The 26,697-nt window shown below is 42.4% G+C and overlaps 1 protein-coding gene across 1 annotated transcript in view; it reads right to left on the reverse strand.

Moving 5' to 3' along the window:
- LOC116267547 (2-dehydro-3-deoxyphosphooctonate aldolase) overlaps nucleotides 1-26,697 on the reverse strand; it is a 52,997-nt gene that overhangs the window by 11,915 nt on the left and 14,385 nt on the right. The window contains exons 6-7 of the mRNA XM_031649332.2: nucleotides 2,220-2,279; nucleotides 1,979-2,053 (exon numbers count right to left, since the gene is read on the reverse strand). Of these exons, the coding sequence (XP_031505192.1) occupies nucleotides 1,979-2,053; nucleotides 2,220-2,279 (135 nt within the window). The remainder of the gene's footprint in view (nucleotides 1-1,978; nucleotides 2,054-2,219; nucleotides 2,280-26,697) is intronic.

Raw genomic sequence — 26,697 nt, forward strand, 5'->3', positions numbered from 1 at the left:
ATTGTTTCTTTTATTTTTGTGCATTCTTGTACATTTTGTGAGCTTTGAGTGATCAGATATTGAGGTTTTGTCAAGATCGCTTTGTCATTTTGAAAGATTGGCTCTTAGCTTACAGCCAACACCTAGAGCTGTTGCTGCCCATTGTTAATTCCAAAGAAACCACTCCATCTGAGACCAATTTAGTAAAAAGACCTTAGTTCAAGTTTATCAACCTCCATCCTAGAAAAGCCCTTCACCTGAAGTCAGATAGGTTTCTTATATTTATCTGATCTACCTATTCATTGCTGCCAATTCACTGACATTGACTAAACCTAGCAGAACTTATTCAGTTTACTTGAAATTTTGATTCCTTATAATTTAGCCTATAATTGAGTTCGAGAGGTCTAGATATTGAGGATTCATCAGGCCAGATTGACAAAGCCTATTTTAGCACTTTGGACCTGCTTGGTCTTGCTAGATCTGGGTTTTACATGCCTTGTTCCAAAACAAACACAACAGATTTGAAAACCAAACATTCATAGCTCTTCAACAAGCCATTGCATGTCCAGTTCAAACACTGGAGCAGATGGAGCACTTCAAAATCCCACAGGTGGAAGCACTAGAAACAGATGCTGTCATTCGAATTGGCATAGTTGCATCTAGCTCCTTCAAATGTACTAAGGACTTGTTGAGACCAGTTCAGCTGCATCTCCTTTGAGTCTCTTGTTCAGCACTACCTTGGGTTGAACAACCATGCTGTTCCTTATCTTTCTATGATACGTTCATGCTCAGGCCTTCTCCTTTTATGCTTCTCTGTTTTGTTCATGTTTCTCTTTACATTTTCCCATGCATCTTGCATGCTTCCCCTAAACTTATGGGTTTTAATTCAATGTGATACCAACTATCATAGTTTCAAAAATAAATCCAGTTACTTCTAGTTTTAAAATATACTATGTTAATAATAATTTTTTATTAACGAATTCTAATATTTTATTGTACGAAATGTGATTTTTTGCACTACAGATCTCACTTGGAAATTTGTTAATATTATTAGGTAGCAGTTAACCCAATGCCTATTGTTTACTGGTTATATTTTGTAATTGCATTCATATACTATACTAATTTGATTCTACTTACTTGATAGCTACTTATTATTTTATAGCTATGTTCAACCTTTTTCATCATTTTGTAGTAAAAGTACACTATAAATTATGAAAATTTATGACCTAATCAGGCCAAGTTGCTGAGTCAACTCATTGACCCGTGACCCAGTAGTCAGCTGATCCAAATCCATTTCACACTTTTGCCAACTATGCTTCTAAGTTTCACACTTTATATGGTTCAAATTTAAGACCATAAAAACTTCTAATGTTCATGTTTTAGTTTATCAATAGTATACATATGTATGTACGTAATATGTATCTGTGGTTTAACCTTTTTCCGTTATTTGTTTCATTCTCATTTCTTTCCTGTTTTATATATACATAACTACCTATATCTATATTTATATGCAACTTTTTCTGTTCTATTCTTTCTTTTATTCTCAACTTTCCTACTCAGTTTTCTTTTCTTCCCTAGTCTCATTCTTAGGTGGCTTCTGTTTCGACTTATCATTTTCTCCTACATCCACAATTGCCACTTCCTAAAATTTTTAAAATGCCTTGTTTTGGCTTCCATATTTCCAACAGCTTTGGTTTTTCCACACATAAACAACCTCATCAAAGGAATGAGGATCCAGATATAGTCCTGTCACTCATAGCAGTCTCATCCTCGTGAAGCTCCAACATACGTTTCCCACCATATTTTTGAATTTTGATATGTTTCACTTTCTTATCTCTTGTTCCTTTATGCCTTTTCCCAAATCATAAAACTTACAAGATGCAAGACAAACATGCATCAAGAAGCACCTGTCCAGGATGTTATCCATGCTCATAAAAAATAAAGTAGACTAAGTAAAATAATCATATCAAGAACACTAAATGTGAAAAGAGGGACTTACAGAAGGAGCGCAGAATTGTCCCTTCTTGATGTTAACTATTCTCCCAGTTTTGGCAGCAGCAACAAGAAGATCAGTCTATTAAAATTAACAACTTTAGTCAGGCAACATAATGCCTCAGTGAAGCCAAAAATAGTAATCCCAAACAAACATTTTTCTTATTCTAATTGTCTAGCAAGCCTAATTTTCAACATGGGAGGGAAAAAATGGAAAAGAAACTGAAGGCTCAAATCACAACTCAAACCTGACGACACAGGAAAGCTGGAATTTGAATAATGTCAGCAACTCTTCCAACAGCCTCGCACTGTAAATGACTGACTGAATGAGATATAAGATGCATTTTATTTGTTGAGCAAGTTTTCCCTAGTGATTCCAATAATAAATTCACAGTTCAAACACAATGGAGTTGATTAACAAAGTCAGCTATGCAACACATAACAAGTCATCTAATTCTTCCAACTATAAGTAATAAACTGCATAAATATGTAAGTAGTAAAATGAATACGTTAATAATCAAATCCATGTCCAAAATATCACAGCAGAAATATCAAGCAGATGACATGCAACAGGTCCCTAAACCATAGATTTGTTTTTTGACCAATATCACAGCAGAAATATCAAGCAGACGACATGCAACAGGTCCCTAAGACGTAGATTTGTTTTTTGACCAGTATCACAGCATAAATATCAAGCAGATGACATGCAACAACCTTTTGATAATACTCCATCATAGATATACCTATTAGCCATCCAAGTAATTTACAAAGACAACCTTCAAAAACCCGTTTCACTGATTTGGTAGCCTGATATGGCTAAGAAGTCAGACGTTCATTATGAGAAATCGCTTGCTGCAGCGGAGCAAACATATAAGCACTGTGACATACTGGTAGCACCATTCTTGCTAACTCCTGTTTCGCACTCACCCACACCAGAAACAGAGCCCAGCTTTGTCTTAATGAATCAAATTCTTCATTGCCTTTTAGGGTTAACTCCCCTTACAATATATATGTCGTGGGCTGGGTCTATTCCATAACTGGACAGGCCACCTGACCGATTACAGGCTGACTGACTCGCACAGTCATAACTAAGGACCCAAAACACAGGAGAGTGAAGACTGAACTTGACGGGCTCCCACATAAGCCTTAATGATACTATGCCTAACAAGTAACAACTATATCCCCCCAACGAAGCACCTTGTCCTCAAGGTGCTAACTCCAGAAATCGCCTCTGAATGTCCTCCGCTGGTTCCCAGGTGGCAGGTAGATCGTCATAGCTTGACCATTCGATTAGCCATTCTATCCTCTTTTCTCCAGCTACTGTGTGTGTGCTGCGCATTTCTAATTTTCCGTAGGGAATCAAATGTGGAGTGTCCTCCAGTGCTGGTACCTGAGCTATTTCTTCTTCTGTGGGTGCCTTGTAGCATGGCTTGAGTTTGGAGACATGGAAGATTGGATGTATGAGGCTCTCTTCTGGAAACTTCAGTTCGTAGGCTAGTGAATGAACCAACTCTTTTCTTGATCTGATAAGGGCCCACAAATCGTGGAGACAGCTTGTGCCCTTTGTTCTTCCCCAGAAGGTTCAGTCCATGCGCTGGCCTGCAAAGCAACGGAGGTATGTCTCCAAACTTTTGTTAACGATTTCAGTCTGACCATTTGATTGTGGATGGTATGCCGTGCTCATCTATAGTGCTGTCCCTTGTAGTTGGAAATACCCTTTCCAGAATACGCTCAAGAAAAGAGAATATCTATCGCTCACAATGGAGTGTGGCGTGCCATGTAACCTCCCTACTGAGTCTTGGAATGACTGTGCCACTGATTTGGCTGTAAAAGGGTGACCAGCCCTACGAAATGTGCGTATTTGGATACTCGGTTGACCACCACCAAGACCACCGACTTACCCCTGGAATTAGGAAGACCTTCTATGAAATCCATTGAAATGTCTTCCCAGATTTGACTTGGAATGGGTAATGGCTACAGCAGTCCCATGGGCTTCTTTGCTTCATGTTTGTTTTGCTGGCAGACTTCACAACTTTGAATATAGTTCATTTCATCCCTGCTACGCCTGTACATTTTTTCCAGTCCCTTATGGCCTGCAGCCTTAGAATTGTGGAAATAGTCCATGAACAGTTGTGGCAGATCCATTTCTAGTGGAATGTAGATGCACCCTTGATAATATATGCATGGATCTAGCCATTTATACCCATAACATTTCTGCGAATTGTTTTGAAGTCTCTTCCTGACCTGCTGTGCTGAATCCGCTGTGCGATAGGCCTGCTTGATCTGATCCCACAGGCTAAAATGGGCCTCGGTGATAGTGGTTAGGACTGAGGACTCCTCCCTCGTGATCGCATGTATGCAACAACCAGTGTCACAAAAAACGTGTTTTTTCAAAAAAAGAAAAGAAAAGAAAAAAAAGCGATAAATTAAATTGTTGTTTAAAACTTGAAAAAAACATGTTTTTGAAAAAACATTAAAAACAAAAAAAATGTGTTTTTAAAGAGTTTTCTTGTGCTTTTTTTTTCACTTTTTTTCTTTTTTTTTTTTAATGCCAAACAGTTTGTTTTTTCATTTTCTATATATTATTTGTTGCAAATCTACTTATCTTTTGATGTTTGTCTCATTAATTTCTCACTTATTTTATTTTTCCCCATTTTTGGTTTTTTTTTTACTTTTTAAAAATTTACCATATTTTTTCCGTTTTTTTCAAGCTCACCGTATTATACCCGAGAAAAATCTCGCCGTTTAAAACCCCAAAACGTTATTTGTGACTATGGCGACAACCCATCAGCTACCATATTTTCCTTCCCCTTTCTAAATTTCACTTCGAAATCGAAGGCCATCAGTTTGCAAATCCACTTCTGTAGAGTTGGGGATAGCGACTGTTGCTGTAGACAAAACCATAGGCTATGATGGCCGGTTAAGACCACAAACGTCCTGCCCATCAAATAATGCTTCCACTTGAACACTGCTAGTACTATCGCCATTAGTTCACATTCATAGGTAGACCAGTTGCAGAATGAAAGTCCAAGGGCTCTGCTGAAGAATGCTATCGGATGCTGTTCTTGGCTTAGAACAGCTCCCACTCCCCGATTGGAAGCATCTGATTCAACAGTGAATCGTATACAGAAATTTGGTGTGCACAGGACTGGGGCAGACATGATGGCTTGCTTCAGGGCGTTAAAAGCACCCTCTGCTGCTTGGTTCCAGCAGAATTTATCCCCTTTGAGCAGCTCAGCGAGTGGTGCTACCATAAGCCCAAACCATTTGATAAACTTGCGATAATATCACGCTAACCCCAAGAACGATCTCAGTTCCTTAATGGAGTGTGGTTGTTTCCTCTGTCGCACTGCCTCCATCTTGTTGTCTCCATCTCTACTTGGCTTTTACTGATAATGTGCCCCAAGTAGGTAATTTGGGAAGCTCCAAAGGTGCATTTGGATAGTTGCACATGCAGATAGTGCTGCTGTAGTGTCGTGAGAACCACTCGTAGATGCTGGAAGTGTGACTCTTCCTCTGCACTAAACACTAAGATGTCTTAAAAAAAATGAGCGGAAGATGTCATTCATCAATGACTGAAAAGTGAAAAGTCGTTGAAGCATTGGTTAGCCCAAATGGCATAACCTTAAATTCATAATGGCCGCTGTGCATGTGGAATGCAGTCTTCAGAATGTCTTCTTCTGCCACTCGAATTTGGTGGTATCTGGCATGCAGGTCCAGCTTCAAAAAGAAAGCAGCTCCGTGAAGTTCATCTGAAAGATCGTCGATGACTGGTACAGGGTACCTGTCCTTCACCGTGACTGCGTTCAAGGCCCTATAGTCGAGGCAAAAGTGCCAATTCCCATCTTTTTTCTTCACCAGCAAGGCGGGCGATGCAAAAGGGCTGTTACTACTGCGTTCAAGGACCTGTAGTCGAGGCAAAAGTGCCAATTCCCATCTTTTTTCTTCACCAGCAAGGCAGGCGAGCAAAAGGGCTGTTATTAGGTTGTATGTTGCCCTCTGTGAGCATTTCTTGCACCAGTTTTTCTAGGGCTTCACATTGCTGATGGCTGTACCTATACGGGTGTTGAAGTATGTTAGATGGGTCTCGGGACCGGGTCCGGATCCGTATCCGATCCAGCTTGTAGCCCTTGTTGGGCATTATTTAAGTTGTGTAACCCTAATCCTTAAGGTGTGAATGAAAGACTAAGGAGAGAGAGAGTCTGGCGGCTAGTGGGCACCGACTCCTCCTCATTCGTGGTTTTTTCCCTCTTGTTGAGGGTTTTCCACGTTACATCGTGATCGTTGTTTCTCTTCCTCTTCTTGTTCGTGTTTCTACATGGTATCAGAGCCGACGAGTTTGGGAAATTTTTAGGGGTTGTGAAGTTCCAACCCTAATATCTCTCACCGCTACCACCGCCACCACTGCAGCCGCCGCTGCCGCTGCCACCGCCGCCACTATACCCAATACCACCGTCGCTGTTTCTGCCACCGCCGGTGTCACCCTTTGCGCCATCGCCATCGCAGCCACTCTTGCGGCATTGCTCTTGCGCCGTCACTCTTGCGTTGTTGACTGTCGCCATCACCGTTGTCCCTTGCGCCACTGCCTTTTGCACCGTCGTCTTGCTTCCCGGAGAAGAAGGAAGATATGCGTGCTTAGGCGCTTCCTAGGCTTGCCTCCCCCTATTCACGTCACTTCCTGTTAAAATATAAATCCTTCACCAGCACGTTGAAGAGGAGTCTCTTAGGATTCCACCTCCTTGTAGAATGTGTTAAAATATTTAATGTCCTTGTAACATGTGGAGAGTCTCCTAGGATTCTATGTTGTAGTTAATATCCTTGTAATATGTGAAGTCTCTTAGGTTTCTATGATGTAATTAATGTCCTTGGAGCTTGTGAAATCTCCTAGGATTCTACGATTGGAGACTCTTAGAATTCTGGAAATGGGATTATAAATAGAGGCCGTGCAAACCATTTTGGCTACGGCTTCTTCTCCTCAGTTTCTTCTTGTTTTCATTCTCTCTCTCTCTCTCTCTCTCTCTATCTCTATCTTCCTGCGTGAGTGCTGTTTTCAGGTTACAGATATTGGTGCTACATTTCTATCATGGTATCAGAGCCAGGTTACATTATCTCTACCAAACGAAATGCCCAAACAAGTCTGATCTGGTTAGAACTCTTTTCTCATCTTGTCTCTATCCCGAATTTACTTTTCTCTTGCGCAATTCTTGTTCCTTTTTCTTCTTGCTTACCCAAGGACACATCTTGTTATATCGTGTCTTCTTTCCCTCTCATCTTCTACCTATATACCATTCCTTTCTGCTGTCATGGAAAACCTTTCGCATTCTGGCATGTCCTCAAGTTTTTTTCCTCACCTTATTACCGAAAAACTCAACCATGAGAATTATCAGATCTGGAAAAGGCAAATCATGCCTTTCATAAGAAGTCAAGGCCTCTTTGGACATCTCGATGGTTCAACAAAGGCTCCACCAATATCCGTCTTACAGGAAATAAAAAATGAGGCAGGAGAAGTTATTGCTGTTCATGAAGACAACAATCCTGAACATGCTATGTGGATGAGACGTGATCAAAGTCTGGTTGCGTATATTTTGTCCACTTTATCTCAACAAGTGTTACTTTCAGTTTCTGATGATTGTACTGCAGAAGAATTATGGAAAACCCTTGCTGATACCTTTTCCCAAATATCAGAAGCTCGAATTATGTACTTAAAGAAAGAATTTCAGAATTTGAGCAAAGGTTCAACATCTATCATGGATTATTTGGGGCGTATTAAGGCCGTCGCAGACCAACTTGCTGCCTCAGGGAATAACATTTCTGATAAGGAAAAGGTGCAGCAAACCTTGAATGGACTTGGGCATGATTATCATGCTTTTATTACAGCTCTTGAGGTCCTTCCTGTTCTGCCTTCCTTCAACGAACTACAAGGTAAACTTCTCCAACATGAAATGAATATGAAAAGAGTCATTGAAAGGACTCAAGGGAACTCCCAAAATGTGTTGGCTATGAATGTAAAGTTTGGTAAGAGCCATGGGAAGTCCAATCATGGTGGTCGTGGCATTCTACCAACACCACATAACCAAGGTATGTCTCCTTTGGATACTTCAAGAAAAATACCAATTTGTTTTCAGTGCAACAAGAAAGGACACATGAAGGCACAATGTTGGTTTAATCCTCAAAATAAAAACAAAGGGGTAAGACATGATTATAAACAAGGAGGACAAAGTTCTAAATCCACCGCTGAAGATATGCAACAGCTATTGATGGCCGCATTCTCAAAGATGACTATAAAGCAAAATGAGCAGGGAGAATGGTTCTTGGATTCAGGTGCAGCTACCCATGTGACAGGAAATGCAGGTAAATTGACTAACTTATCCCCTCATTACGATAGAAGTTGCATTATAACAGGTGATGGAAAATCTCATTCTATTACATATTGGAAATGCACATATTCCATTGTCATCCTCGTCTCTATCACTGTCTAATGTTGTTCTTACTTCCAATATCAAAAAGAACATCATATCCATTTCTAAACTCATTGATGATACAAACTCTTCTGTTGAATTCACACCTTCTTCTGTCTATGTCAAGGACCTCCAAACGAAGAAAATGTTCGCTAGAGGGGAGCGTCAAGGAAATATGTACGTCCTCAAGGAATGTCTACCCAAGGATTCATCCACTTTTGATATAGGATTGAAGACATTTTCTCTTTCTCATAATGCGTCATCAGTGCCAAGTTCTTGCCATTTTCAATCAAAAGTAAGGGGCCCTAACCAATTTTTGGAGTCTGATTTGTGGCATAGTCGGCTAGGACACTGTGGTCGACATTTCATTGAAAAACTTGTCACAGATAGTCTCATTCCAAGATCAAGTTTACCTCTTACTTCAAGTGTCAAAAAATGTTCAAGTTGTGGACTTTGTAAGAGTCATGTTTTACCTTTCCATAATATAAATCAAAGGGCTTCCAAACCTTTTGAAACTATTTTTTCTGATGTATGGGGGCCAGCCCCTATTGATTCTATGTCTGGGTCAAGATATTATGTCTTATTCATTGACTCTTACTCACGTTTCACCTGGATTTACTTCATGAAACACAAATCAGAAGTACCTCACATATTTCGAAACTTCTATGCCATGATTCAAACTAAATTTTCATCCAATGTGGTGCATTTTCAATGTGATGGAGGGGGAGAATATTCCTCGCTTGATTTTATTGAATTTCTACGTGAAAAAGGGATAACTAGACAAATTTCCTGCCCTTACACACCACAACAAAATGGTGTAGTTGAGCGGAAACATCGACATATAGTTGAAAGCGCCATGAGCATGATGCTTGATACTAATGTGCCCATTTCCTTGTGGACTGAAGCCTTCCATACTGCTGTATACATAATAAATTGTTTGCCTATGATACTCTTGATGTCTAAATCGCCATATTTTACACTCTTAGGCAAACAACCTGATTACAAGAACTTGAAGGTTTTTGGTTGTGTATGCTATGTTCACGTTGATGCTGCCTTGAGGAACAAGTTTCAAGGCAAAGCTATTCAATGTAGATTCGTTGGATATGCTGATGAATATAAAGGTTTTCGATGCTATGATCCAACAACTAAACGTATCAAAACTTCAAGAAATGTCATTTTTGATGAACATAGTTTTGATAATACAAATGAAATGCCTATGACCATTGAATCTTATGATCCCTGGACCAGTACATAGTTATTCAATGCAGATCCTGTTATAGAAAATGATGTGCCTCAAAGTGAAGATTCAGAGAGAGCAATACAACCGTCGGATATGGCTCAAAGTGAAAATCAAGAAGATCCAACACAGTCATCAAGTCATCTCGAAAACAATAATGAAGAACAGAGCAACAATGCACATCGGTATTCGGGTCTTATCTACAGTCGACGACTAAGGGACAGAGATGCTCACAGTGAAGAAGACAACATGCCCCACCTTAGAAGATCCCAACGCATTCGTCATCCCATTCACAGGTGGGTTAGCTATGATTCTTTATCACTTGATTTTCAGTTATTCATGGCAAAAGTTGGCAAGGAGGAAGAACCTACTTCATTTGATCAAGCATCAAAATCACATCATTGGAGAAAGGCTATGAAAGAAGAAATGGATGCCTTGCATGAATGTGGAACATAGGAGATCGTTCCGAGGCCACACGAAAAGAACGTAGTGGGCTCCAAATGGGTATACAAAATTAAATACAAACCTGACGGCAACATAGAAAGACACAAAGCAAGGTTAGTAGCAAAAGGGTTTACACAACAATATGGAGAAGATTATAATGAGACATTCAGCCCTGTGATCAAAATGGGAACAATTCGCGTGATTATATCATTGGCAGTTGAATATGGATGGAGACTACATCAAATGGACGTGAAGAATGCTTTTCTTCATGGTGATTTAAGGGAGGAAGTATATATGGAACAACCTCCAGGATACACGAAAGGAGACTCTCATGCATGGGTTTGCAAACTAAGAAAATCTATTTATGGACTTAAACAGGCCTCACGTTCGTGGTTTGACAGTTTCTCTTGCAAGATTCAAGAATGTGGTTTTCGGAGATGTCCTCTAGATCACTCTCTTTTCATTTATCGAAAGGAAAACATATTTACTTTACTTCTTATATATGTTGATGATATTGTTATCACAGGCAATTCAGAAAAACACATAGAAGAAGCTAAAGTTTTGATGATGCAAAACTTCAAAATGAAAGAGCTTGGTGATTTATGATTCTTTCTTGGAGTGGAGATTGATAGGCACAATAATAGCCTCACATTGACACAACAGAAATACACGTTGGATCTGTTGAAAAAGTCAGGTATGTCTGATTGTAAGCCTGTTGGAACTCCTAGTGTTCTAAATCAAAGACTAAGTGCTCAAGATGGGGAGTTATATGAAGATCCTACGCAATATCGAAGTATTGTTGGGGCACTTCAATATCTTGCATTTACTAGACCAGATATTATATATGCTGTGAATCAAGTATCCCAATTTATGCATGCACCTAGAGATACTCACATGGATGCTGTCAAAAGAATATTAAGATATCTTAAAGGGAGAGCAGGAGATGACTTAGTTTATGGTAAGAGTGAAAATATAACTACTGGACATCAACTTATGACATTCACAGATGCAGATTGGGCTGGAGATCCCAATCAAAGAAAGTCCATTTCTGGTTTTTGTATTTTCATTGGATGTAATCTTGTGTCTTGGAGTTGTCGAAAGCAAAAGGCAGTAGCAAGATCCAGCACTGAAGCTGAATACAGATGCATGGCTGCAGGTACTGCTGAAGTTACATGGGTTAGACATTTGCTAGAAGACATTGGAGAAAAGATTAAAACATCAATGTTAATGTGCGATAATCAAAGCGCTATTAACATTGCCTTTAATCCCGTACAACATGGTCGAACAAAGCACATTGAGATTGATCAACACTTTGTTAGACAAAAGGTGGAAGACAAGGAGATTCAGCCTATTTATATTCGTACAGATGAACAAGTTGCAGACTTATTTACAAAAGGATTAACAAAGGAACGATTCTGGTTTCTAAAAGGCAAGTTGTACATGGTGCAAAACCATGCACAACTTGAGGGAGGGTGTTAAAATATAAATCCTTCACCAGCACGTTGAAGAGGAGTCTCTTAGGATTCCACCTCCTTGTAGAATGTGTTAAAATATTTAATGTCCTTGTAACATGTGGAGAGTCTCCTAGGATTCTATGTTGTAGTTAATATCCTTGTAATATGTGAAGTCTCTTAGGTTTCTATGATGTAATTAATGTCCTTGGAGCTTGTGAAATCTCCTAGGATTCTACGATTGGAGACTCTTAGAATTCTGGAAATGGGATTATAAATAGAGGCCGTGCAAACCATTTTGGCTACGGCTTCTTCTCCTCAGTTTCTTCTTGGTTTCATTCTCTCTCTCTCTCTCTCTCTCTCTCTATCTCTATCTTCCTGCGTGAGTGCTGTTTTCGGGTTACAGATATTGGTGCTACATTTCTATCACTTCCTAGGGGTCTTTTGCAAATCCGGTGAAGTGCATCCGCCTCTTACCTGCAATATATTGCTTGGTTGATCTTTGATTCCATCTTCTTGTTTTTTTTTTTGGCGCCCACCGTGCAAGAAGAGGTGGCTGGTCCGTGACTTGGTAGAGGACGTAAAGGAGGAGAGGAGCGTAACTTGAGGATTGCCTCAACGTCCGCCGGCGCTCCGGCGATCGCATCCCCCTTTCCTTACAAAAGACTGGGGTTAAATTGGTCTTACGGGTGAAGGCTTTCCTCATCTCGAAGTTGATTTCCTATTCACTTCTATACCTTGATACTTGCTGGGTTTTGCCTCTTGAATCTTGATTCCAGCAAGGAGAACGTGTGGCGCAACCTCTACCCGTGGGAGATTGCAGCCCGAGAGAGAGAAGGAACTGCTTCTGTCGAGCGACATCGACGATCGTTTCCCCCAATCGACATTCCGTTCACTCTTGGGGTTGATTGGGAATCCGGTGAAGATATTACCTCTCTCTCTTTATCGTTCCTTTCTAGATAGAACTTGATTTTTCTCTCGTTCTTGTGATTCTATCCAAGGATATTACTGCCCGTTGGTGCTCTCTGTTGTCACCGGTGCCTCTCTTGTTGTATCGCTGCTCGTGCCTCCTGTTGGACTATCTGTGATTATGGCAGCTTCTTCATCTATAGACGTGATGGCGGATTGCCGTATGGAAGAGTGGATCATTGACTGTGGCGCTACTCACCACATGACCGGCGATCCTAAGGTCTTTCATGGGTATAAGCTTTCATCAGGAAAGGATCGTGTTTCCCTTGCCGATGGTTCATCTAACTCTCTGGCTGGAAAAGGGGGTCTCCCACTTTTGAACAAGTTCTTAGTCCACAATGCTCTACATGTTCCTCATATTCCCTTGAATCTCTTGTCGGTTAGCAAGATCACGAAGGAGTTAAATTGCGAACTTATATTTTCCGCTGATCGCTGTGTTATGCAGGACTTGGTGACAGGGAAGATGATTGGGATTGGTCTAGCTTCTGACGGGCTCTATCATTTACCTATGCGTGCTGCTCAGGCTCTCATGACGGCAGTCAGCCAAGCCACGAAGAATAGAGAGGACTCCCTTCAGTTGCTTCTACGTTGGCATGAGCGCCTTGGACACTTGCCTTTTGGCCTTCTTAGACAGTTGTTTCCTGATATATGTTCCAGGTTAGATATGACTATGGTGTCTTGTGATGTCTGTCACCTGGCCAAACATGTTACGGCTTCATACCCTTTGTCTAGCCATCGGTCTACTGAGGTATTTGACATGATTCATTCTGATGTGTGGGGGCCTGCAAGGATTCCTTCTTGTCATGGTTTTCAATATTTTATCACCTTTATAGATGATTATTCTCGTAACACTATTGTCTACTTGCTGAAAGACCGTAGTGAAGTTCCTACTGTCATAGAGACTTTCATTGCTTATGTGGAAACTCAATATGGAGCATCTGTTAAGACATTTCGATCTGACAATGCTCGAGAGTATATGTGCCAGTCTGTTGATAGCTTCTTTCGAAAAAAGGGAATTGTTCATGAGACTTCCTGTAGTTATACCCCTCCTCAAAATGGAGTTGCTGAACGGAAAAATTGTCAGTTATTGAATATGACTCGGGCTCTTCTTTTTCAACGTCATGTTCCAAAAAGGTATTGGGGGGATGCTGTGCTGACCAGTGCGTATCTTATAAACCGGTTGCCTAGTCGTGTGTTGAATGGGAAGACGCCTCACTCTATGTTACCGAGGAGTCGTGAACCTTTCTCTCTTCCACTCAAAGTTTTTGGTTGTGTTTGCTTTATTCACAATCATAGTCTTCACATTAAAAAGCTTGATCCAAGATCTATTAAGGGCATTTTTTTAGGGTATTCTCCCACTCAAAAAGGGTACAAGTGTCGAGACCCTTCCATTGGTCGGGCCTATGTTACCAAAGATGTCACTTTCCTTGAACATGTTTCCTATTTTGGTGAGAATCCTCTTCAAGGGGAGTACTCTATGTCACAGGAAGAGTATTCTCCGAGTCAGGAAATTCAGTTTACAGATTTTTTGGACTACAGGCGTGACTCCGTTGGTCCATCTAGTGAGGTGCATGAACAGGAGAAAAATGGAGAGTGTTCCACTGAGGCAGAAGAGAAGTGCAATAGTCTATTTGGGCAAGTTTACTCTAGGCGAAGAGTTTGTACAGATGAGATGACAGGTGGTGAGAATTCTACTCCCAATCCAATTAGTCCTTCCCTGGATGACCCAAGTCGTGCGCAGAAGCAACCTGTTGAAGAAGAGATTCAGACTATTGCTGCTAGTGAAGAGCTTCCCATCGCCCTACGAAAGGGTGTCAGGTCATGTACTCAACATCCTATTGGTAACTGTTGATGGATTGTGTGTTTCGGGTCCGGATCCATACCCGACCCGCCTTGTAGCCCGTTTTGGGCTCTACTTAAGTCATGTAACCCTAATCCTTAAGTGTTAATGATAATCTTAAGAGAGAGAGAGTCTGGCTGCTAGTGGGCACCAACTCCTCCTCATTCGTGGTTTTTTCTCCCTCGTGTTGAGGGTTTTCCACGTTACATCGTGATCATTGTTTCTCTTCGTCTTCTTCTTGTTCGTATTTCTACATGGTATCAGAGCCGTGAAGTTCCGGCGTTTCTGGTTTGTCTTTTGCCCGTGTTGGAGGAGGATTCGCCCGGCACTGTTCATTGACTCGCCCGACACTGTTCATCGTCTCGCCCGGCACTGTTCATCGCCCGTGCCCAACGCTCGTGCCCGACGCTCGTGCCCGAGCTTCGCCCGATGCTCGTGCTCGACGCTCGTGCCCGACGCCCGAGCTTCGTCTGTCGCCCCGCCGCCGTCTCCGCCCAGCGCCGCCCTGATCAGCGCCGCTCAGGATTCCGCCGTCTCCGCCTAGCGACGACCAGCCCAGCGACGCCCTGATCAGCATCGTTCCTGTTCAGTCGCTTCCGCCCAGCGTCGGCCTGCCCAGCGACGCCCTGTCCAGCGGCGTTCCTCTCTGTCATCCAACGCATCGCCCACCGCCGTGTCTTTTTCCGGCGCCGCGCCGCTCTGCCTGGTTCCGGCGGTCTATTTCCGCCCAGCGCCGCGCCGCTCTGCCTGGTTCCGGCGGTCTGCTTCCGCCGGTGCGCCGCTCTGCCTGGTTCTGGCGGTCTGTTTCCGCCCAGCGCCGCGCCGCTCTGCTTCGTTCTTTTTCTCCGGCGCTGTCTCTCTGTTGCTGTCTCTTCCGCCGGTGAGGTTTAGGCGTTCTCCGTTTTGTCTGTTGCCTGCTCTCTGCCTTTTTTGGTGTTGTATTGTGCTGTTGCTCCCTGCTGCCCTTGCTGCCTACTGGGCTTCACCCGTAGCTAGACTGGTCTGTGATTATGGCAGCCTCTTCCTCGTCAACCGTCAACACCAATCCCACTGAAATAGGGGCTTTTAGAACTGAGAATGTTCCCATGCAGGTCATCACTCTTCGCCTCACCAAGGAGAATTATTTCTCGTGGTCGCCTGCTATGACTATGGGGATTGCTGGCCGTGGTCGCATGGCCTATATTGATGGGACCAACCCCGAACCAGCAAGAACAAGTGATGTGTGGCATACTTGGTTTCTTGAGGATAATCAAGTGAAAACTTGGATTGTCAATTCTGTTTCCACCGATATTCAGCTCCTTATCCTTCGGAAGAAGACTGCTAGAGACATGTGGGTGGTCCTCGAGCAAATGTATGGCCAAAAGAAGACCGCAATTCGTACTTACCAAGTAATGAAGACAGTCTATGGCATTCGACAAGGGAACTCGTCTGTTGCAGAGTACTATGGGGCTTTGAAAGCCAAGTGGGAAGAGCTTGACTATCATTCTGATATTCATTGGCATTGTTCCCATGATCAGGCGCTCTATGTTGCTCATGAATGGGAAAACAGGGTGTTCCTATTTTTAGCAGGTTTAAATGATGAGTTTGAAGGTGTTCGAAGCCAGATTCTGAATTCAGGGGAGGTGTCCAGTATTGAAGATGTGTACTCCTGTGTTGAAGCGGAAGAACAGAGGAGGCTTGTTACAAAAGAAGGGAAGAGGGAACTTGTGCCCTATAACGAGAGATCCGCTCTCATGAGTCGTGGTCCTGGCGGCCCGTCTAGATCCCTTCGTCGGTGCACTCACTGCAAGAAGACAGGTCACACCGTGGATTATTGTTGGGATCTTCATCCAGAAAAGAAGGGACACAAAGGGAGATCTTCGATTGGGAGAACGCCTGTGTCTGAGGTGCAAGCATCCAGTGGAGAAAAAGTCTCCATTTCTGCTGACCAGCTTCGTGAACTAAGGGCTTATTTGGGCAGGATCGATGTCAACAAGATTGAGACCTCAGAGGGAACTACAGCTAATCATGCTCTCGCGGTTATTGGCAATCAAGGTAACTCTTCTGTGGGGGAATGGATTGTCGATAGTGGTGCTACTCATGACGTGACAGGTAATCCAAAATTGTTTCATGAGTACAAGTTGTCCTCGGGAAAGGAACGTGTTTCTCTTGCAGATGGTTCCTCTACCTGTGTGGCAGGCGAAGGCACTCTGTCCTTGTTGGACAAATTTCATGTGCAGGGCACTTTACATGTTCCCCAGTTTCCTTTAAATCTCTTATCAGTCAGTAGACTTACTAAAGAATTGAATTGTGAACTTATATTCTCTGCCGATCGTTGTGTTTTGCAGGACTTGGTGACAGGGAAGAGGATTGGGATTGGTTTAGCTTCTGATGGATTATATCGTCTTCCCATACGTGTGGCTACTGCTCTGTTGACAGCGATCCGCAAGACAGATAAGAGAAGAGAAGATTGTCTTCAGTCTTTTATGTACTGGCATGAACGTTTTGGGCATTTACCTTTTGGGATTTTGAAACATTTGTTTCCAGACTTGTGTTCCTCCTTTGATTTGTCTTCCATTTCTTGTGATGTTTGTCAGTTTGCCAAACATGTGAGGGCTTCGTACCCTCTTTCTTCTAGTTGTGCTAATGAAGCTTTTTCCCTGATTCACTCTGATGTATGGGGACCTTCGGGCATTCATACCCGTCAAGGTTTCCAGTATTTTATCACTTTCATTGATGATTTCTCTCGTGCTACATTTATATACTTGTTAAAAGACCGCAGCGAGGTTCCTCGCATCATAGAGACATTTATTCTTCTTGTGCATACCCAGTATGGTGCGAATGTTAAAACTTTCAGGTCCGATAATGCCCGTGAGTACATGTGTCAGCCTGTTGAGGAGTTTCTTAGACAACGGGGGATTGTTCATGAGACATCCTCTAGTTACACCCCCCCCTCAAAATGGGGTAGCTGAAAGGAAAAATCGTCAACTTCTTAATGTCACCAGGGCTCTTTTGTTTCAGAGAAATCTTCCTAAACACTATTGGGGTGATGCAGTTCTTACTAGTGCCTATCTTATTAACCGCATGCCCAGTCGTGTTTTGAATGGTAGGACTCCCCACTCGCTGCTTCCTGGCAGTCGTCCACCATTTCCTCTTCCTCCTCGTGTTTTTGGTTGTGTATGTTTTATCCATGATCACAGTCCAAATGTCAAGAAACTTGATCCTAGGTCTATCAAAGGTGTCTTTGTTGGATACTCCCCTACGCAAAAAGGATACAAATGTATTGATCCTATTACTGGTCGAGCTTATGTTACGAGGGATGTTACCTTCTTGGAACATGCCTCTTACTTTGGTGCGAATCCTCTTCAGGGGGAGCAGTCTGTGGGCAGGGAAGAGTATTCTCAGAGACAGGAACTTCAGTTTATAGATTTTTTGGACAACAAGAAAGCAGAATCACTTAATACTGTTGATGTGCCTGAGAAGGAGGAAAGGGGTGACAATAGCATTGAGAAGGAAGGCCCTCAGTTGTTTGGACAGTTCTACTCTAGACGAGGTACTCGGACAGAGGTGATGACTTGTGATGCTAAATCTACTTCCAATCCCAATGCCACTCCTTCCCTGGATGAACCAAGTCCTACCAAGGAGACCGTGGAGACTCATGATGAGGTTGAAAAGAAGAATGACGATCTTCCCATTGCCCTGAGAAAGGGTGTCAGGTCATGTACTCAACACCCCATTGGTAATTTTGTTTCTTATTCCAGACTTGGGAAAGATTACAAGTGCTTTGTTTCTACTCTCTCTTTGGCTGTGATTCCCAGGACTGTCGCTGAAGCTCAAAGTGACTCCAAGTGGGCTGATGCAATGAAAGAAGAAATAGATGCCCTAAGAAGAAACTTGACATGGGAAGTGGTGAAGATTCCTAAAGCCGCTCACCTAGTTGGATCCAAATGGGTGTATACCATCAAGTACAAACCAGATGGGAGTGTTGAAAGATATAAAGCTCGACTTGTGGCCAAGGGGTTTAGCCAGAAATATGGAATTGATTACTTGGAAACCTTTGCACCTGTTGCGAAAATGAAGACTGTGACGGTGGTTATATCCCTAGCTGTGATGAAGGAGTGGAAGATGTATCAACTGGATGTTAAGAATGCATTCCTCAATGGTGACCTCGAAGAAGAAGTATATATGCATATGCCTCCAGGATATGAAGAACCAGAAAAATGTTGTAAGCTGAAAAAGGCCTTGTATGGCCTTAAGCAATCGCCCAGAGCGTGGTTTGAACGACTAAGAAGAGTGATGATACGTCATGGATACAAACAAGGAAATGGAGATCACACTCTGTTTGTGAAGAAGAAGGAGAGCAGGGTTACTCTCCTGCTCGTCTACGTAGATGACATGATTGTTACTGGAGATGATGAGGAGGAGATTATCAAGCTAAAAGGGTTACTGGCTACAGAATTCGACCTCAAAGATCTTGGCAAGCTAAGGTATTTTCTTGGTATGGAGGTTGCTAGGTCTAGTACTGGTCTTGTACTAAACCAAAGGAAATATACATTAGATCTGCTGGAAGAAACTGGTAAATTGGGATGTAGACCTACTCCTACCCCTTTTGACACTGGGCACAAGTTGAGTCTTAGAGATGGAGAGCCTCTCTGTGAAGAAGACAAGGGAAGATATCAACGTTTGGTTGGAAAGCTAATTTATCTTACCCTCACGAGACCTGATATCACCTTTGCGGTGAATGTTTTGAGCCAATTCATGCATGCGCCTACCGATGCACATCTGAAGGCTGTGGACAGAGTGCTATGCTACCTGAAAAAAAATCCTGGTAAGGGACTCCTGTATGTGAAACAAGAGACTGTGGAAATCGAGGGCTATTCTGATGCGGATTGGGCAGGTTGTGGTGATACCAGACGATCCACTACAGGGTACTGTGTCTACTTGGGAGGAAACCTTGTTGTATGGAGGAGCAAGAGACAGGATGTTTGCTCTAGATCCAGTGCAGAGGCAGAATATAGGGCAGTTGCTATGGGAGTGTCAGAGTTATTATGGTTGAAGATATTGTTGACTGACATTGGAATAGAGATTGAAGGACCTATGAAGATGTACTGTGATAACAAGTCTGCAATCAACTTAGCCAACAATCCTGTTCTTCACAACAGAACAAAACATGTTGAAATTGATCGTCACTTCATTCGGGAAAGGATTGATGCGAAAGAGTTGATCTTACCTTACATGAAGTCTGAAGACCAAACTGCTGATGTTCTGACGAAAGCTCTTCCTTCAGCTTCATTTGAGAGGAATGTATCCAAGTTGGGCATGTTTGATATGTATGCCCAACTTGAGGGGGAGTGTTGATGGATTGTGTGTTTCGGGTCCGGATCCATACCCGACCTGCCTTGTAGCCCGTTTTGGGCTCTACTTAAGTCATGTAACCCTAATCCTTAAGTGTTAATGATAATCTTAAGAGAGAGAGAGTCTGGCTGCTAATGGGCACCAACTCCTCCTCATTCGTGGTTTTTTCTCCCTAGGGTTTTCCACGTTACATCGTGATCATTGTTTCTCTTCGTCTTCTTCTTGTTCGTATTTCTACAGTAACTTTGTTTCATATTCTAGACTGAGCAAGGACTACAAATGCTTTGTATCTTCTCTTTCTTTGACTATGATTCCCAGGAATGTTGCTGAGGCTCAGAGTGATCCTAAGTGGACTTATGCAATGCAAGAAGAGATGGAAGCCTTGCGAAGAAACATGACATGGGAAGTTGTAAAGATTCCTGAGGCGGCTCACTTGGTTGGATCTAAGTGGGTCTACACCATCAAGTACAAACCAGATGGGAGTGTTGAAAGATACAAAGCTCGTCTTGTGGCCAAGGGGTTTAGTCAGAAATATGGGATTGATTATTTGGAGACCTTTGCTCATGTTGCGAAGATGAAGACTGTCAGAGTCATTATCTCTTTAGCTGTGATGAAGGAGTGGAAGATGTACCAACTTGATGTCAAGAACGCATTTTTCAATGGAGACCTTGAAGAGGAAGTATATATGTGTATGCCTCCAGGATATGAGGAACCTGAAAAATGTTGCAAGCTAAGGAAAGCTTTATATGGGCTCAAGCAATCTCCTCGAGCATGGTTTGAACGACTCAGACTTGTCATGAGACAATGTGGATACCATCAAGGGAATGGAGATCATACACTCTTTGTGAAGAGAAATGAACAAAAGGTTACTATTTTGTTGGTATATGTTGATGATATGATTGTCACAGGTGATGATGAAGATAAAATAATGAAGTTAAAGAAACTGTTGGCGATCGAGTTTGATCTTAAGGACCTTGGTAAGTTGAAATACTTCCTTGGCATAGAAATTGCTAGGTCTGGAACTAGCCTTGTGCTAAATCAACGGAAGTACACTCTAGATTTGTTAAAGGAGACTGGGAAACTAGGGTGTAAACCAGCTTCTACTCCTTTAGATGCTGGCCATAAGCTAAGTCTTAGAGACGGAAAGCCACTCTGTGAAGAGGCAAAAAGAAGATATCAATGTCTTGTAGGGAAGTTAATTTATCTTACTCTCACTAGACCTGATATTACCTTTGTTGTGAATGTGATGAGCCAGTTCATGCATGCTCCCACGGATGCCCACTTGAAGGCTGTTGACAGGATCTTGTGCTACTTGAAGAGGAATCCTGGCAAAGGTCTCTTATATGTCAAGCAAGACACTCTTGGGATTGAAGGTTATTCAGATGCAGACTGGGCAGGCTGTATTGACACTAGGAGGTCTACCTCTGGCTATTGTATTTATTTGGGAGGGAATCTCATAGTTTGGAGAAGTAAAAGGCAAGATGTTTGTTCGCGTTCCAGTGCTGAAGCAGAATACAGATCTGTTGCTATGGGAGTTTCTGAGCTTTTGTGGCTGAAAGTATTGTTGACTGATATTGGTATAAAGGTTGAAGAACCAATGAAGATGTACTGCGATAACAAGTCCGCAATTAACTTGGCCAACAACCCTGTGCTTCATGACAGAACAAAGCATGTTGAGATTGACCGGCATTTCATTCGAGAGAGAATTGATGCTAAAAAACTTGTACTTCCTTACATTAGATCTGAAGACCAAACGGCTGATGTTCTGACGAAGGCTTTATCTTCGACCTCATTTGAGAGAAATGTATCCAAGTTGGGCATGTTTGATATGTATGCCCAACTTGAGGGGGAGTGTTGAAGTATGTTAGATGGGTCTCAGGACCGGGTCCGGATCCGTATCCGATCCAACTTGTAGCCCTTGTTGGGCATTATTTAAGTTGTGTAACCCTAATCCTTAAGGTGTGAATGAAAGACTAAGGAGAGAGAGAGTCTGGCGGCTAGTGGGCAACGGCTCCTCCTCATTCGTGGTTTTTTCCCTCTTGTTGAGGGTTTTCCACGTTATATCGTGATCGTTGTTTCTCTTCCTCTTCTTGTTCGTGTTTCTACAACGGGCATCAATTCATTGCTTCTACCCCTTTTTGCAGCAGTATTCTGTGATCAGACCTGCGCTGTGGAGGGAGCCCTTTTGGTAGTTCAAACACCTTCTTAAATTCCGTTAATAGGGCTGATAATTTGCTTGGATTAGTTCCTCTTTGCTGAGCAAGCTGCGCTGGTGTCTCTATTGTTGGCTCAGCAGATAGCAGCAGAACAAAGGATGCTGCGCTTCCCTTCAGCATGTTGGCCCTCATTCTCTCCTCGTTTCGCCTTCGCGGCATTGCCTCCAATGTTGACCTCCCTTCACCCTCCTTGTTGAAATGCAATTTCATGCCGACGAAGTCCCAAATGACCTCTCTAGACTCTTCAACCATTGGATTGCTAGGACCAGGTCTATACTGGCCATGGCGAGGGCATATAGCTCTACTGGAAATTGGTGTCCCTGGATTTCCAGTGTTTCACGCCCACACTTGCCCTTGCATTTGAGTGTGCTGCCGTCCCCCACTACTACATCAAACACAGGTTGCATCTCCACTTTGCATCCAAGTGATTTTGCTGACTTTTCGCAGATGAAATTATGCGTCGAGCCGGTGTCTACCAGAACGCTCACTGTTCGACCCCTAAGGCATCCTTCAATGCGCATGAGATGTGGTACTTCATCTCCTGCCAAGGCGCACAGGGATATCTCCGGCTGCAGGCCGACTTCAAGCTGCTGCTCATCCCTTGTCTCTAGTGGATGTTCCCCAGTTGAGTCCTCGTCTCCCACCAACCGATCGTTTGCCTCTTCTTCCACCAAATACATGTGTAGTTTTCAACAAGCATGCCTAGGGTTCCAAGGCTGGTCGTAGTGAAAGCATATTCCCCTCCTGCACTTTTCCATTATCTGATCAGGTGTGAGACGTCAAACCACCTGTTTTGGGGGCAGGTTTGTCTTCTTTTCACCCATCATTGCTCCTGAATTTTCTGAGTGGAATCCATTCGGTCGCTGACTCCTCTCGCTGCTCCACTGTCTGTCGATACCCGCCCAATTTTCTATTCTTTTCCTCTCCCATTCTCGCAAGTTCAAAACATACTAATAAACTGTGAGGGCATGCTGCTTGGACTTTGATTCTAATTTCATCCCTGAGGTCCTCCAACAAACGCCTCGACTAGTGCTTCAATCGGCCAACCCCTCACCATGTTGTTGAGGTCTTCAAATTGCTCTTCATATTCCACAACTGTGCCTCTCTGCTTAATTTTGGATAACTCGACATTGTAGTCAAGGTAAGCTAAGGGTCCAAATCGTGCCTTCATTGTCTCGATCAATACCGCCCAAGACTGTTTTCCTTGCTGCGCCAGTAGCCACCGATACCAGCGGATTGTTGGACTGTCAAAGTGCATCGCAGCGTAGCTCACTCGCTGGTCTTTGATGGTTTTGTGGCCTCAAAGAACTGGTCGGCCTTGAAAATCCATCTCAGAGGGTCCTCTTGAATCATAGAAAATCCATCTTCGCTGGTTTCCACCTTCCCTCATAGTTGTTTTCCTTTTCCTGCACAGATAAAGCAGGATTCGGCGTACCTTGCGGCAGAGCCTGAGTCTGTGTCTCTCCTCTTCTGCTTGGACTGCCAATCGGTGCCGCTGTTTCTGTGAGTTCGCTACCAGGTCCGGAGGGGTGGTTTCTACCTTGTTGTATAAGCTCCCTCTGTTAGAATTTATAATGTAAGTATACATACATGTTTTGATATCTACTATCATATATCTTAAACTCCTAGCAGTTTGATGTATGATTTGTATACATAAATATATGTGTGTATAAGTAGGACTTCTTGTATTTATTTTTCTTTATTTTTCGTGCATTTTTCTGAATTTTTTTCCTTTTTTTATTTTACAAAGGAAATAGCTGTTGGTAGTTCCCAACGGCTAGAAATCTAGCCGTTGGGAGCTCCAACAGCCATTTCCTCTTCCTCTTTTCTTCTTTATTTCTTGTATAAATAGGGCACTTGGGACCCTTATTATTACATGGCATTTTAGCCTCTTTTTGTATACTTTTGTCAAGATTAATACATTCTTCTTCTCCTCAAGATTGAGGTTCTTTGTGTGTGCTATTTATTGAAGTTATTGGAAGCTTCAAGAGTGTTTCTCTTGAAGCATTTGTCTTGACAAGTTTGGGCCTGATTTACATGGTATCAGAATCACGTTTTAGCTCTTCGTCTTGCTGTCCTTCAAGGTTTGAAGTTTTCAGCACGTGTTCTTTCTTTGGAGCTGTGAAGCACTCCAAGTGTTCGATATATTGCTAGCTGCGATTTGACTCAAGGAGGTGCTGTTTTTTCTCTTTTTGCTGGCTCTTGGAAATTACTTCCTGAACATTTAAAGTGATCTACGTGACGGGATTCAGCACATCTTATCAAGCTTCCGTGGCTGCCAAAGTTGTGACTGTTTTCCTAGTAATATCTTCCCTCGTGGCAGCAAGCTCTTCATATTTTTGGAGCTACCCTCTTGCTGTTTTGTGGTGGCTGATTTCGTGGATTTTTCACCAACGTTGAGAGCTGTTTTGACACTACTCTTGTGGCTACATCAACTTCATCTTACAAGGTACACATTATGGATGATAGAACTTCTACTCTTCTCCCTAAACTTACTTCATCAAATTATGTTTCTTGGGCAAAAACTATGGAACATTTCATTAGAAGTAAAGGTTTATGGGGACTTGTTGATGGTTCTAAAAGTGAACCACAATTAGTCCTAACCAAAACCATAGATGGAAAAGCCCAATAACTAGATGGAGTAGAAAAAGATAAGGTCATGAATGAATATGAAAGAAAATGGGAAGAGTGGAAGATAGGACATCACAAGATTATCACAAGGATTATTGCTTGTGTCGATACTACTACTATGGGCCAAATAGCAAAGCATAATTTTACTCATGAAGCTTGGGAATTCCTCAAGAAAACCCACACTATGAAAGATGTAGCTTACATGTGTAATCTTCAAATGAAGATTGCAAGTCTCTAACAAGGAGATAAGTCTCTTAAGGAGTATGTTGGAGAAATGGAACAATTATGGGATGAACTTGCCCTATTTGAACCCGAATGGTATGATCCAAGAGACATTGGAGTAAGGAAAAAACAAATCTAAAGAGAAAAATTTTATAAATTCATTCTTGGTCTTAGACCGGAATATGATGGAGTCAAAACTTCCTTGCTCCATAGACAGAAAGTGTCATCTATGAATGAAGCTATAGCGGAGCTTCAAATGGAAGAAATTAGACTCAATTTTTCTAAAGAAAAGAGTGAAAGTGTTCTTACTACCTCAAGACCCGGCGCTCATATGAGAACTTATAGGCCTCCTCACTTTAATCGAAATTATGAGGATAAAGGCAACAAGAAGATTATATGTTTTCATTGTCAAGAAGAAGGACATACTAAACCTAGATGTCCTAAATTGAGGAAATTTGATAGAAAGACAAGTATGGCTGGGACAATGTATGAAGAAAGCAATCGGTTTGACATAGACAAGCTTGTAAGTGCTCTCCAACCAAAGCTTATTGATGCTCTTCAACCACTTTTCAAAGGAGGAGGGGCTTCTCCAACTTCCGAAGCAACGGTGGCATCTACATCATCAAGTAAGTACTCTTGGATACTTGATTCCGGAGCTGCATTTCATATGACCCCTTGTAGTTCACTACTTACCGAATGCACTAAGGAAGAATCGTGCCCTTTTGTTAAAACCGCCGATGGAACTCCTCTTAAAATCAAATATGTTGGGAATATTGATCAAAATTTTAATTCAAAAATTTTCAAAATACCAAAAGTTAGATTTATTCCCAAACTTAACTTAAATTTCTTGTCGGTTTCTCAAATAACCAATCATGGATGTGATATTATCTTCTCACAAAATAAATTTCTTTCCAAGAGGACGATTGAGGAAGGTTTTAGGAAAAATGATCTCTACTATGTGGATTATTTGGATCTTTCCAACCCTACTTGCAATGTAGTCAAGAAAAGTGACATTCAAATTTGGCATCAAAGACTTGGGCATTCAAGTGTAGGAAAAATGTCTTCTATCCCTTTTTTGGAAGACAAATGTAAAGAAATGATCTCTTGTGATGATTGTATTAAAGCTGTAGAAACACGAACCACGTAGAGGAAGAGGAGGAAGAACACACGATGTACGTGGAAAAACCTCGGACGAGGAAAAAACCACGGGAAGCTCTACCTAGGTGCACACCCCAACCCTAGGAGAGAGAAAATTCTATTTCACTTAATTCAACATTTGTACATAAGTGACAATATAAAGAAGGGAGAGAGGAGAAGCCGCCTAGGGTACCGAGCCCGCCTCGGTACCCGCACCCCATAGAACCGGGTCCAGATATGGACCCGGTTCCCACAACACCATATTCTAACACTCTCCCTCAAGCTTGGCATACATGTCAAACATGCCAAGCTTGCTAACATTCTTTTCGAATGAAGAAGTACAAAGCCCTTTAGTTAGGATGTCTGCAACTTGATCTTCAGACTTCATATATGGTAGAATCAGCTCCTTTGAGTCAATGCGTTCCCGGATAAAATGACGGTCAATCTCCACACGTTTGGTCCTGTCGTGTAGAACTGGATTATTGGCAAGATTAATCGCAGATTTGTTGTTACAGTACATCTTCATTTTATCTCCCAGTTCCACACCAATATCAGTCAAAAGAATCTTCAGCCACAGCATCTCTGTAACCCCCATTGCAACAGCCCTGTACTCAGCCTCAGCACTAGACCTCGAACATACTTCTTGCCTCTTACTTCTCCAAACAACTAGGTTACCTCCAAGAAAGATACAATACCCTGTAGTGGACCTCCTTGTGTCAGTGCAACCTGCCCAATCTGCATCTGAGTAGCCCTCAATAGTAAGTTTGTCTTGTCGAGTATACAGCAG

This window comes from Nymphaea colorata, chromosome 14, assembly GCF_008831285.2.
Source record: "Nymphaea colorata isolate Beijing-Zhang1983 chromosome 14, ASM883128v2, whole genome shotgun sequence".
Taxonomy (NCBI): Eukaryota; Viridiplantae; Streptophyta; class Magnoliopsida; order Nymphaeales; family Nymphaeaceae; genus Nymphaea; species Nymphaea colorata.